The sequence below is a fragment of the Peromyscus eremicus genome, chromosome 14, assembly GCF_949786415.1.
Source record: "Peromyscus eremicus chromosome 14, PerEre_H2_v1, whole genome shotgun sequence".
Classification (NCBI taxonomy): domain Eukaryota; kingdom Metazoa; phylum Chordata; class Mammalia; order Rodentia; family Cricetidae; genus Peromyscus; species Peromyscus eremicus.
Genome location: NC_081430.1, coordinates 82,984,359 through 82,997,698, shown reverse-complemented (window position 1 = coordinate 82,997,698; position 13,340 = coordinate 82,984,359). Strand labels below are relative to the sequence as shown.

Genomic DNA, 13,340 nt, shown 5'->3' with positions numbered 1-13,340 from the left:
GCTGGGATTAAAGAGCTGCATTTTTAGGGTTTTTTGTTTGTTTGTTTGTTTGTTTGTTTGTTTTAAAGATTTATTCTCACATGCATTGGTGTTTTGCCTGCATGTATGTCTGTTTAAGGGTTTGAGGGTGCCACATCCTGTGAACTGGAGTCACAGGCTGTCCTGAGCTGCCATGTGGGTGCTGGGAATTGAACCCGGGTCCTCTGGAAGAGCAGCCAGTACCCTCAATCGCTGAGCTATCTCTCCAGCCCTTCATCTTTAGTTTTTTTTAAGAGAGAAATTGTTAAACTCTTTTCCAGAGTGGCTCTGGCATTTGGGTCTCGTTTCTTCCCATCCTTACTATTGTAATATTGTCACTATTTTTTAGCCATTCTGATAAATGTGTATTTAATTTCCCAGGTGGTTAGTGATGATAGACGTATTTCATTTGTTCTTTTGAGAGCTGTATATCTTCTTTGGTGAAATATCTTTTCATGATGTTTGTGTATTTGTTAATTAGAAATTTTGGGATTTTCACTGTTGTGTTTTGAGAGCCTTTTTTTGGTTTGTTTGTTTTTTTTGAGACAAGGTTTCTCTGTGTAGTTTTGGTGCCTGTCCTGGATCTCGTGCTGTAGAGCAGGCTAGCCTCGAACTCACAGAAATCCACCTGGCTCTGCCTCCCAAGTGCTGAGATTAAAGGCGTGTGCTGCCGCCGCCGCCGCCTGGCAAGAGCCTTTTAAGATAAATTCTATGCACTAGTCCCTTGTCAAACATTTAATATCTAGCTTTTCTTTTCATCCTAATAGGATATCCCATGATATGAAAACATTTTTAATATTGATAAAGTTTACTTCTATCTTTTTTTTCTTTCCTTTCATGATCATGCTTTTAATGTCTAAGATCTCTGGCTAATTCCAGATCCTAAAGATTTTTCTCCATTGGTTTTTCTAAAAGTTTTATTATTTCACGTTTTATGTTAAAGCCATGCTCCATTTTTAGTTAATTTTTGTATGTGAGATTTATGTCAAGGTTTTTTGATTTTTTTTTCTTTTTTTGAAGCTCTCTGGTTGCCCATGGACCATGTGTTAAGAGGGTTGTCTTTCCTTCATAGATAGGGCTTTGACATCGTTGTCAAAAATCAGCTGGGGACATGTGTGGTGGTCTGTCTGGGGCTCTGTGCTGTACCATTGGGTGATGTGCCCCCCCCCCAGTCGGTACCAGAGCTTGGATTACTGTCCTTGTTGTATCGCCTACACTGGCTCCTCTCCATTTATTCTTCTTTTTCAAAATTGCTTTAGCTAATTCCAGTTCCTTTTCCTTTCTATCCAGATTTTGGTATAGTATCTAATTTATGAGTATTTTTCTAGGATTTTAGTAAGAATTGTGTTAAACCTGTATTTCAACTTGGGCAAGTTAGCACTTCCTCTGTGTTGAATCTTCCAATTCACAAGCATGCTGTATTTTATTTATTTGAAGGTCCTTACACCCATGCACAAGGGATAGCACTCCCTGGACTCGGTGGGTTAAAAAAGGAAGACATGAAGTTGGGAGGGGCATGTGATGGTGATGGGTAGGGATGGGTTGAGGAGGGTATGGATGAATATATTGTGTGCATGTATGAAATTCTTAAAGAATAAATTCTATATTTTTAAAATCAGTTTTTCTTTGTCCGCAGCATTAGTAGTGCTCAATATACAGTTCTTATATGTATTTTGTTAGATTTGCACCTCTTTCATGCCCTAGAGTTTTAGTTTTGCCATTGTTCAGTCCTTATTTTTTATTTGTATGTGTGTGTAGGAGTGTGGGTACATTCAAATGACAGGTCTGAACATAGAGATTAGAAGACAACTTTGTTGTCCTCTGAACAACTTTGCCAACAATTTTCCTCTCCTTCACCTTTGCGTGTGCTCTGGGAGTCAATTTTCCTCTCCTTCACCTTTGCGTGTGCTCTGGGAGTCAATTTTTCTCTCCTTCACCTTTGCGTGTGCTCTGGGAGTCAGAGTCAGGTCCCCATGCTTGCACAGCATGCGCCTTTACCTGCCAGCCTGTCTCACTATCCCTGGCTGTCCTGGCACGCCCTCTGTAGCCCAGGCTGGCCTTGAACTCAGCCCTCTGCCTGCCTCTGCCTCCCGAGTGCTGGGGTTGAAGAGTGTGTCACTACACCTGACTTGAGCACTCACTTGTGAGGTCCACCTCAAAGGCTCTCTGGGAAATTGTAGCACTCACTTGTGAGGTCCACCTCAAAGGCTCTCTGGGGCCGGGCGGTGGTGGCGCACGCCTTTAATCCCAGCACTCGGGAGGCAGAGCCAGGCGGATCTCTGTGAGTTCGAGGCCAGCCTGGGCTACCAAGTGAGTTCCAGGAAAGGCGCAAAGCTACACAGAGAAACCCTGTCTCGAAAAACCAAAAAAAAAAAAAAAAAAAAGGCTCTCTGGGAAATTGGAGCACTGTATTTGTGTCTTTAGTTCTGGCTTCTTCAGATTCTTTCCCATTTTGTTTGGTGTAAAAAGTGGTTAAAAATAACAAGAAAAATAAAAACATACCCAGAAGCAACAACAGAAAACAAGTCCCCACAGTTCATTTCTGTGAATCTGTTTTCTTTCTTAGTCTTCATTGTCTTTCATTGTCTGTTTCAGGAATGGTGGTTCCTTCCAAAACCAAAATTGTGTGCCATTTTTCTACTCTTGTGTTGACCTGTGGTCAACCACACACTCTGCAAATAGTGCCCCGAGATGAGTATGACAACCCAACCAACAATTCCACGTCCCTGAGAGATGAGCACAATTACAGCTTGTCCATTCATGAGGTGAGTGCCTTCTTCTCTTTTCCATGTGCAGGAAAGCTAGGGTCTGCTGTTATGCTCACCCCAACTCTTGTCTTCCCCCGACTTCCGAGCCGTCTTGTCTTTACCTGACAGTACCTGTCCGTTTAGGAAGGTAATCTATGCGTGAGGCATAGATTAAAGGAGCCGTAGGAGGGAGAGTCCTTGGGAAGCATGTCAAGTCACACTTTACTTCCTGTAGCTCGGCGCTCAAGAAGGAGAGAATAATGAGGTCTCGTTTGAGAAGTCGGTGACGTCCAACCGGCAGACATGCCAGGTGTTCCTGCGGCTCACCCTACACTCTCGAGGTTGCTTCCATGCCTGCATCTCATACCAGAACCAACCCATCAATAATGGCGAATTTGACATCATAGTCCTTAGTGGTGAGTTGAAAGCTGTGCCCTGGTCCTTCCCCAGCCGTTTCTTCCCCTCTGTCTGTTCTCCGGCCCACCTCACAGACATTTGATATTTGAGCCGTGTTGACCTTACTGCCCGGTAGTACCCTGAGTGACCATCAGTAGGTTAGTTTGTCCTCTCTTGATTCCTGTTTCAAACTTTGTTCTTTGTACTTCAGAGAATGAGAAGAATATTGTTGAACGAAATGTGTCCACCTCAGGAGTGAGCATTTACTTTGAGGCTTACCTTTATAACACCAACAGCTGCACAAGCACGCCGTGGCATCTCCCTCCCATGCACATGAGTTCCTCTCAGCGCCGGCCCTCCACCGCTGTTGAGGAGGACGAAGAAGACTCGCCCTCAGAGTGCCACACCCCCGAGAAGGTGAAGAAACCCAAGAAGGTGTACTGCTATGTGTCACCAAAGGTTGGCGCCCCCTTTCTTGCCTTAAAATCCCCTCCCCGAGTCTGTATGCCACTAACATTCAGTGACAGACACCATAAAGTGGAGTCTGAGTGTCAGTGGGGCAGAGTCATCTCCTTGCAGAGTTTCTGAGACACTGAGAGAGGCTTCCCAGTGTTGTGTGCCCTCTGCTGCTGCAGGGGTTCACTTTGTACGAGGGCAGATCTCTGCCAGACTGTGTCTCTCAGCGCCGTTGAGTACCTGAACGTTCTATCCTCCGAGTGCTCTGGGGAAGACTGTCTAAGGTGGAGCTCTCAGGATTGTAAAGAAGGCTACTTTTGTTTTGATCATTACGAAGTCCTCAGGGGGATCAGAATCACTGTTGGCCCCTGTGCTGTATTGTAACAATTTGATCTTTCATTCTGTGATCATGTGAAACCACACTAAATGGTTGTCAATACCGGGCTTCAAGACTGTAAGGAAGAGCTTGGCAGAGACAGGAGGGTGAACTTCCCAAGCCCTGGAGCTCAGGGCGCCTTGTTAGAGGCTTTCTTTTGACTGTGTTTTCTTCTTCATCCAGTCCTCACAAGAATGAGACTATTGGAACATCCTATTACACCCTTTAATCTCATAATCAAAGCTGGGTTCAAATTCTCTTGTGCTTTCCAATGTTCTTCTGTGTGCCATCTTTGTTTACAAATCTAGCTTTCCTGTGTGGTGGAGGGGTGGCAGGGATGTAACTGAGCGGGGTGAAACATTGCAGAGAATCCGCACTGAATCAGTCATTGTTAAAACCGACCAACTGTTTCCTCCTTTTAGTGTGGTTGGAAGTTTCCTGTAATGAGCATTGGTCTTTAAGTCATGAGGGAAAGTGTCGGGACTGGGGTGTAGTTCAGTGCTCGAACATGCCTGTGGCATGTGAGGGGCAGTCCCAAGCACTGAAAAAAGGGACAATGTATGACACACATTCAGATTAAACAAACCAACCAACCTTGCACTCTCTTTTCTCCTTTTCTGAAGAGCATAAGAAGAGCCTTCCTTGTCCTCTTGATTAGGTATTTAGATGACCTTTTGTGTAAGATCCCCCCCACTATGTTTCTCTCCAGCCTTCTTCCTGACTTCCCATCAGTGCCTAGTCCTTAGTAACATCCCAATAGGAGGAAAGGGCCAGGCATGGTGGCTCGCATCTATAATCTCAGTACTTAGGAAGCTGAAACAAGGTCACTGTGACATCGAAGAGCCTGAGCTGCCTCGAGAGTCCCAGGATAGTCTGGGCTAGGGAGTCAAACCCTTCTCAAGCCAGACCACAACAAACCAACATCAAATGGGGAGGGAGCAGTGGGCGTGGCTCCTGTCTGTGGGCGTGGGGACTCACTGAGCAGCAGCAGGCAAGGCGGAGAGAGGGGGCCTGCTTGTTCCAGGGTGAAGTGGTTTATGCTCATGAGGTGAGCACCCAATTCCAAGCATCCCAAAATGAGAGTCGGACCTGAGCGTTGAGATGATGACCCGGGTCTGTGGAATTGGACTGTCGGGTTTCAGTTTGCCTTGCAGATAGATTTATTTTAGTACTGACTAATTATCCTTTTGTATTATGAAAAATACAGACACGACCTTGGTATTTGCCTTGTAACACCCAGACAGGGCTCTCTTCTTTATCACCCACCTCATTTTCTGTTGGTCCCCAGCAATTCTCCGTGAAGGAATTCTACCTGAAAATCATCCCCTGGCGCCTCTACACCTTCCGAGTGTGCCCTGGAACAAAGGTAAGTTGAGCTTTAGGGCTCAACTTTGGGGTGGTCAGACTTTTTTTTTTTTTTTTTTTTTTTTTTTTTTTTGAGGGCTTTCATTGTTTCTGAAAGTTCTCTCTCTATTCATTTCCAAACAAAGGAGAAGTTATCCCTCATTAAATGCCATGAGTATTCAGGGAGTGTGCTGGAAACTGCCTAGTTGGTACCAGTAGCGATTCGGAGTACTCTCCAGTGCCTTCTGTCCTCAGCGGCCTTTCAAAGGTGTGCTCGCTCTGCTCATGTGTGCTCTCTGCTGCTGAAGCTTGCTCTACGAGAAGGAGTGTTCTCATGTATTAAAAAATTCCTCTTTTTTATTTTTGTAGTTGTGTTTTTTAATTGTTCTGGGCCTAAATCTAAGCTTTGCCCCAGAGGCTTGGGTATATTGTTTATGAAGATCACTTTCTCCAGGCATTTTGGAATAGAAGTTGCTCCTTCTTAAACCTTAGATGGAAGGTCTGCAGTGTTGCCCAGGATCCTTACTTAAAGGCAGTTTTTTCTATGACTCAAATAAGTTCAGTAGAACTTGAAAAGGGACCAGCAAGATGGCTCAGTGGGTGAAAGTCCTTGTCAACCAAACCTGACCACCTGAGTCGATCTCCAGAACCCGCCAAAGAGCCGAATGTGGTGGCACGTGACCCCAGTGCTCTGTGGCAAGATGGGAGGCAGGGACAGGAGAATCACTTGGGTGCTCAAAAGCCAAGCAGCCTAGAGTATTTAGCAAGGCAGAACCAACCAACTCCTGAAAACTATACCCCCCTACACAGCATGGGTACACACACTCAAACCGACAAAGAGACAAACAGACCTGTACATTGTAGAGCATCGGGAAGGGCTGGCGAGATGGCTCAGCAGCTAGACGTGCAGGCCAGGTCTAGTGGCCAGAGTTCATCCTCCAGACCCTGTGGGGTGGCAGACGAGAACGGTGCCCGCAGGCTGGCCGCTGACCCTGTGTGCTGTGTGGCACATGCACCTGTGCACATACACATACACACGCACTAATTAAAGGTATGAGATAAACGAGAGACTCCTGGCCGGTACTTATTTACAAAAAACAGCAGTGCCTTGTTTTTGTTGTTTGTGTAGCAGAGTAAGCATTTGAAAGGCTTTGGTGGAATTAAGGGATTTACAGATGAACTTAACCACTTTCTAAATTTTCTTTGCTAGTTTTCATATCTTGGCCCTGATCCTGTTCACAAGCTCCTCACACTGGTGGTGGATGATGGTATTCAGCCTCCCGTGGAGCTCAGCTGCAAGGAAAGGAACATTCTAGCTGCCACTTTCATCCGCTCCCTGCACAAGAACATTGGTAAGGGTGGGGAGGCAGTGGACCACGAGGGCGTAGAGCTGGAGAGCAGTGCTCCTCCGCTTGTCTGTAATAAGTCGTGATGAACTTTGCTGCTCCTCAGGAGGCTCTGAGACCTTTCAAGACAAGGTGAACTTTTTCCAGCGAGAGCTTCGGCAGGTACATGTGAAGAGACCTCATTCCAAAGTCACCCTGAAGGTCAGCAGACACGCCTTGTTGGAATCAGTAAGTAAAGTCTCATCTTTATATGCGAGTTCTCCAGCTAAAGACCTCTTCAGTATTTGACTGTATTCTGCAGTGCATCCTTTTAATGAACCATAAACTTCTCCCTTTAAACATATTAGAGACTTATTTGTTCTTTCATTGTATATACTTTATTATACTGGGTTGGGGCCACTGTGTTGGAAGCATGCAGCGGAGGGGAGACTTAGGACACAGCAGTTTTCTGGTCTGTGCTGACGTAGTTCCTGGACAGTGTAGGGGTGGAAGTAGTGGTTAGAGAGGCAGCCTGTTAGTCATCCCTGGGGTAGAAGGAAGAAGTCATTCTTGTTGTCACTCTGGGCTGCTAGACATGGAACACCTGATGAGTGTGTGTCTCCACCACACAGACATTGGCGTGGTCTGACATTCCCTAAGAGTGAGAAGGCTTGGTGCCTGTCCAGAAAGTGTTTGTGGTGTTTGGCTCTGGTAGGTGTGCCTGGAAACCCCCTTTCTCAGCCACACTCCATGTGGATGGCTCCCTGTGTGGGCCTTGCCTGGTGGTGGATAAAGATTCTAGTGAATAGTCTGTACTTTACTGAAAACCAAGACTCCTTAAGCTCTTTTGTTTACAGCTTATCACTTACTTGAATCTTTTTAAAGAAAACTTTTCTGTAAGGGGTTTTTCATTAATAAAGTGAAGTTTATAAAAAAAAAAAGAAGAAAAAAAAATTTAACTATTAAATTCCAAATTAAATGTTCTTTTTTTTTTGTGTGTGTGTGTGTGTGTGTGTGTGTGTGTGTTGTTTTTTCTCCAGTGAGAAGTTGACACAGTGTAGATCAGGCTGGCCTTGAACTTGTAGTCCTCCTGCTTCAGCCTCATGTTTGCTGGGATCATCGGGGTTTGTTTCTATATTTAGATTTTTTTTTTTTAATTTTGAATTTCTCCTGGAGATTTGTATACTTACATATAAGATGATGTCACTAGAGCTGGGCAGTGGTGGCACACACCTTTGATGCCAGCACTCGGAAGTCAAAATCAGGCAGATCTCTGTGAGTTTGAGGCCAACCTGGGCTGCAGAGTGAGGTCCAGGAAAGGCGCGAAGCTGCACAGAGAAACCCTGTCTCTGGGGGAAAAAAAAGATGATGTCACTAAAGCGTACTTATGTGTCATACATCACCTGCACGTAGTGCTTGGCTTAGGGAGCAGTGGTGGTGCTCTTGGGGTTGGTCTTTAGCAGCTGAGGGATGCTAGCCAATGTTCTGACAGCTTCCTTCCTCTCTGTTTTAGTCTTTGAAGGCCACTCGGAACTTTTCCATCTCAGATTGGAGCAAGAACTTTGAAGTGGTTTTCCAGGATGAAGAAGGTTGGTTTTGAAATTTCATTTTACCATTTTAATTCTCCTTCCTACTCCCACACTCTTCAAAAAATCCCAAACAGCCTCTCCACCCCCAAAAGACCCAGCTTCTATGAGTCAGGGAAGAAGCCTGGCTGCATGGCGTGGTGGAGCGTGGAGAACAGACATGTGGGTGAGCTCTTAGAGTTCACACGAAAAGGACAAAATAACCACTGCAGATCCCAGAGTGTCCATTTCCTGGGATCTCGGACCTTCTGTGTTCCTGTTAGCTTAGTGATCAGAATACCTTGAATTCTACAGAAGGAAGTAGGGTTCCAGAAACTGTCCACCATGCAGGCGAGCTGCAGTGAAGAGCCAGGGAGTGGAAGAGAAGGGGTGTGAGTGTGTTAAGTGGTCACTAAAGGAAGGGAAGTAGCAGGAGGTGGTGGAAGCCAGCCTCACTTTTAATCTTCGTTATACTTTTCAGCTTTGGATTGGGGAGGGCCTCGCCGGGAGTGGTTTGAGCTGATCTGCAAAGCCCTGTTTGACACCACCAGTCAGCTCTTTACCCGGTTCAGTGACAACAACCAAGCGCTAGTGAGTGTGCCTTCCTGGGGGCTGGGGGGGTGGGGGGGACTGGGGGGGACTGGGGGGGTGGGGGGCAGGAACCAAACCGAGTACACAGAGCTTCACACAGCTGACCTGGGAGTCCTGACAACTTGTGTTTTGTGTTTTGCTCTTAATTTGCTGTTAGTAATGAGCTAATCAAGTTGCCTCCCTTTTATTTGGCTCCATTATTTCATCTGTAAATAGGAAAAAAATAGTAGTTGAGCATTTGGCTGAGAGCATTATATTGTAATGGCTACTTTACTTATTTATAATAATGAAGCTATTTTCTAAAGAAAGATGCCTAAGACAGTTGGTTTCTGTATTAGATCTTTGACTAGAGGTGTCAGAAGTAGAGCACCTGACTGTGGTTCAATAAAGTTCTCATTTAGGGACAGGCATCATATCCCTGTACTCAAATCATCCTGGGACCACAAACTAATCTAAGGTTCTTCAGCAGCCATCCTCCAGTCACTTTCAATTACTCAGTTGTCTGCTCTGTGATCCTTAAACTGAAATTTTATTCCCTTGGTGGAGGGTATGAGCCCGATTTCCATTGCTGTAATAAATGCCTGAGACAATGAGCATATAAAAAGAAAACATCATCTCGCTGCAGAGTTCTAGAAGTTTCAGTCCCTGTTTGGTCTGCCTTGTTGCTTTGGTCTGTGGTGAGGCAGCATATCGTAGTGGCAGAGTATGACAGGATCGTCCATCTCAGGGTTGGGGCATGGAGGAGAGAAGGCCACCAGTCAGCTTTCTTCCAGGGCATACCCCAGTAATCTGAACCCATCGATGGCACTCTGGGCACCTTTGGGACATTCCAGGTCCAAACTGTAGTACATTGCATTGGGAGGGAGGGTCTTTCCAGAACTAGGATGGATGGAAAATGGTCCAAGGCCTTTCCATTTCTTTCTTTGACAGGTGCATCCTAACCCTAATCGCCCGGCTCACCTGCGCTTGAAGATGTATGAGTTTGCAGGGCGGCTGGTGGGCAAGTGTTTGTATGAGTCCTCTCTAGGAGGAGCTTACAAGCAATTGGTCCGTGCCCGTTTCACTCGGTCTTTCCTGGCCCAAATCATTGGACTCCGTATGCATTACAAGGTAACATCTTAGGTGTGCATTTCCACTAAGACAGTCTGGCCGATGCCTCTGGAATCTTTCCATATGAGCTGAGTTTCTAAAGTATTTTTTCCCTTTTACTTATGTTTTTAAAATATTTGTTTATTTTTATTCTGTCTATATGTGTGTTTTGCCTGCATGTATGTACATACACCAGATGCATCCCTGGTGCCCACAGAGTCAGAAGAAGGTGTTGGATCCCCTGGAACTGGAATAACAAATGATTGTGAGCCTCTATGTGGTTGCTGGGAGCTGAACCCAGGTCCTTTGGAAGAGCAGCCAGTGCTCTTAACCACTGAGCCAGCTCTCCAGCCCCCCGGCCTGATTATTTTTGAGACTGAAGATGTAAGTGATGTCAAGCAGTTAAAATCTCATTTGTGGTCAAAGAGTTCATGTGCTGCTTCTGTGTCTGCCTTTCTCCTCAGTACTTTGAAACAGACGACCCAGAATTCTACAAGTCCAAAGTTTGCTTTATCCTCCACAATGACATGAGTGAGATGGAGCTGGTCTTTGCAGAAGAAAAATACAACAAATCAGGTCAACTGGATAAGGTGATAAAGACCACGAGGAGTTATGGGTCCCCCACGCCCCTGGCCCCTCTAAAACAGGACCAGTAGGACTTTGTGCAGGGAAGGAAAGAATGCAGAGCGACCAAAGTGTCATTGCACAGGCCAGCTGGGGAGGACAACTGTGTCAGTGATTAGCAGTTGGGATGTAGGTGGCTGATGCTTCATTTAACACAGTGTCTGTATGTTGTAAAATCCTCGTGTTGGTCTTGTTGGGTTTTTTGTTTGGTTGGGTTGGTTTTTTGAGACAGGGTCTCACTGTGTAGCTCAGGCTGGCCTCCTGAGTGCTGAGATTACTGGCCAGATATATTTTTGTTGTAAATGTGCTTTTGTTACATTGTGGAGTTATGAGATATCAAATGATAATAATGAAGCTGGTCATAATAATAATATATTACTAAACTTCATTAGGTATGATACTACCACTGCAAAACTAGTTAACAATATGCAATTAAAAGGAAAGTAGCAATGACTGAAAAGATGTGGCAGCTGGGTATGGTGGTACCTACCTTTAATCCCAGCACTTGGGAGACACATGCAGGCAGGCAGATCTCTGAGTTTGAGGCCAGCTTGGTCTACATAGACAGACCCTGTCTCAAAAAAACAAAAAAACAAACAAGCAAAAAAAAAAAAAAAAAAAAAAAACCCAGAACTAAACACTACTGAAAATGATTGGAATGCCACTTTCCTGAGCTGGTGTAACGAAGCTGCAAGTGAGCAGAACCTTAGGTCACAGTCCTTGGCCCTGGGGACAGCAACAGGTTGTTCACCAGCGGGATTCTCAGTAGATTAAGACAGTAGAACTTTTTTCTATAATTATAGATACTATATTACTCCTATAATTTGGTGTGGTTTTTGTGAATAAGCATTTCTAGCTGTGGCCTAAAAAATGTTAAGATTTATCGTTCACATCAATGCAATTAAAATGGAGGCATTCATTCCCTTATGGAAACAACTCTGGTTTCCATACACAGGATCTCCAGGTCATTGTTCTCACTGCTTGGGACTTCCTCGAGTGCTCCTCCATTGTTGTTTATTGGGGGGTGTGTGAGTGTGTGCGCTTACTAATTCTGTTGGTGACACAAATAGTTAATGGACTGAAGTTCTGTTAGTAGCAAGTTAGTATCGTGGCTGGAGTTTGGAAGGCAGATTTCCCGTCTGCAGCCATTGTTCTTTCCATTTGTCTGCTTGGGAGATAGAAGAATGTGTGGGAACAACTGTTTCCGTCTCAGAATTTCAGAGCTGAGAGAGCTTCTTTGAGAAAAGGTCATCAGTGGGTTAGTTGTAGGAGAGGGATTCAACTATTGCTAACAAACAAACAGCATCTTCCTGTGACATCACCACTGCTCCACTGCATGGGAGAAGACCTCGTTTAACACCCACTTTAGAAACCAGCTAGCAGAGTGTGGAAGAAGCGCTGTAAGGCCTGAAGGTTAGTACAAAAGGTCGAGGCAAGTGGGTTAAGAAGCCAAATGCAGATGAGGAGCTTGAGGCCGGCACTGAGGGAGTCCCGTTCCGCTGCTTGTGGGACACTCCAGGCTGAAACATCTTACAGTTTCCTAGCCACAACCTCTCCTTGTCTTTTGCCTCCTGTTTCAGGTTGTAGAACTCATGACAGGTGGAGCTCAAACCCCAGTCACCAATGCAAATAAAATCTTCTACTTGAACTTGCTAGCCCAGTATCGGCTGGCCAGTCAAGTGAAAGAGGAGGTGGAGCATTTCCTAAAAGGTGGGACCCTGTCTCCTTTCGCTGAAGATGTCTGCGTTGTCGTCGTAGTTGCCGGGCTGGCTTTAACTTGGATACTTTTGTTTCAGGCTTGAATGAGTTGGTTCCTGAGAACCTCTTGGCTATTTTTGATGAGAATGAGCTTGAGGTAAGTGCTTAGGATTCGGACCTGTTTTGTTCTGTGTTATTTTTCATTTCCTGTGTGGAGGGCACCCAAGTGCCATGCCCACCTGTGGAGATCAGAGAACCACTTGTAGACTGACTTCTGTCCTTCCACCACGAGTCTGGATCGGACACAAGTGCTCAGGCTTGACTGGTAGGTAGCACGTGCCTTTACCTTCCGAGCCCCACGACTGCTGTTCTCAGAGCATGCCTCGTGGGCTCCTGCTGGCTGTTATCTTCTGTTAGAGGTGTGGCAGCAAAGTCCGTCCGTTCTTTTGGGGGGGCTAAAGGGTGGGACAGAGTCTCACTATGTAGCCAGAAAGTCTTTTTTATTGTGCAAAAGTTGGATTCACCTTCTAAAAATTTTTATTTTATTATATGTGTCTGAGTCTTTTGCCTGCATGTATGTCTGTGTACCACATGTGTGCCTGGTTCCTGCAGAAGCCAGAAGAGGGTGTTGGATCCCTTGGAACCTGAGTTACAGACAGTTGTGAGGTGCCATGTGGGTGCTGGGAATAGAGCCCAGGTCCTCTGGAAGAGCAGCCAGTGATCTTAACCACTGAGCCGTCTCTCCTGCCTGTGTCCACTTTTGTTACTCTTCTGTTCATTGACCCGTTCTTCAGCTTTTAAAAATTAGAATGTCGCCGGGTGGTGGTGGCGCACGCCTTTAATCCCAGCACTCGGGAGGCAGAGCCAGGCGGATCTCTGTGAGTTCGAGGCCAGCCTGGGCTACCAAGTGAGTTCCAGGAAAGGCGCAAAGCTACACAGAGAAACCCTGTCTCGAAAAACCAAAAAAAAAAAAAAAAAAAAAAAAATTAGAATGTCAAAAGTCAGAAAATGTCAAGTGTCTATGAAGAGTGGTAGTTAATATTTATCCATTAACTATTATTGATATTAATCAACTAGTAAGGAGTATTGACATCATGTGCAGTCTTCATAA

At 45.4% G+C, this 13,340-nt stretch overlaps 1 protein-coding gene across 5 annotated transcripts in view; it reads left to right on the top strand.

Moving 5' to 3' along the window:
* The window catches only part of Arel1 (apoptosis resistant E3 ubiquitin protein ligase 1), a 50,608-nt gene that overhangs the window by 33,175 nt on the left and 4,093 nt on the right, over window positions 1–13,340 (top strand). For all 5 annotated transcript variants that reach the window (XM_059279752.1, XM_059279751.1, XM_059279750.1 and 2 more), the window contains 12 exons: window positions 2,614–2,783; window positions 3,001–3,181; window positions 3,373–3,620; window positions 5,282–5,359; window positions 6,548–6,689; window positions 6,790–6,911; window positions 8,176–8,251; window positions 8,709–8,818; window positions 9,749–9,928; window positions 10,372–10,497; window positions 12,112–12,241; window positions 12,328–12,386. In XM_059279752.1, coding sequence (XP_059135735.1) covers window positions 2,614–2,783; window positions 3,001–3,181; window positions 3,373–3,620; window positions 5,282–5,359; window positions 6,548–6,689; window positions 6,790–6,911; window positions 8,176–8,251; window positions 8,709–8,818; window positions 9,749–9,928; window positions 10,372–10,497; window positions 12,112–12,241; window positions 12,328–12,386 — 1,622 coding nt within the window. The remainder of the gene's footprint in view (window positions 1–2,613; window positions 2,784–3,000; window positions 3,182–3,372; window positions 3,621–5,281; window positions 5,360–6,547; window positions 6,690–6,789; window positions 6,912–8,175; window positions 8,252–8,708; window positions 8,819–9,748; window positions 9,929–10,371; window positions 10,498–12,111; window positions 12,242–12,327; window positions 12,387–13,340) is intronic.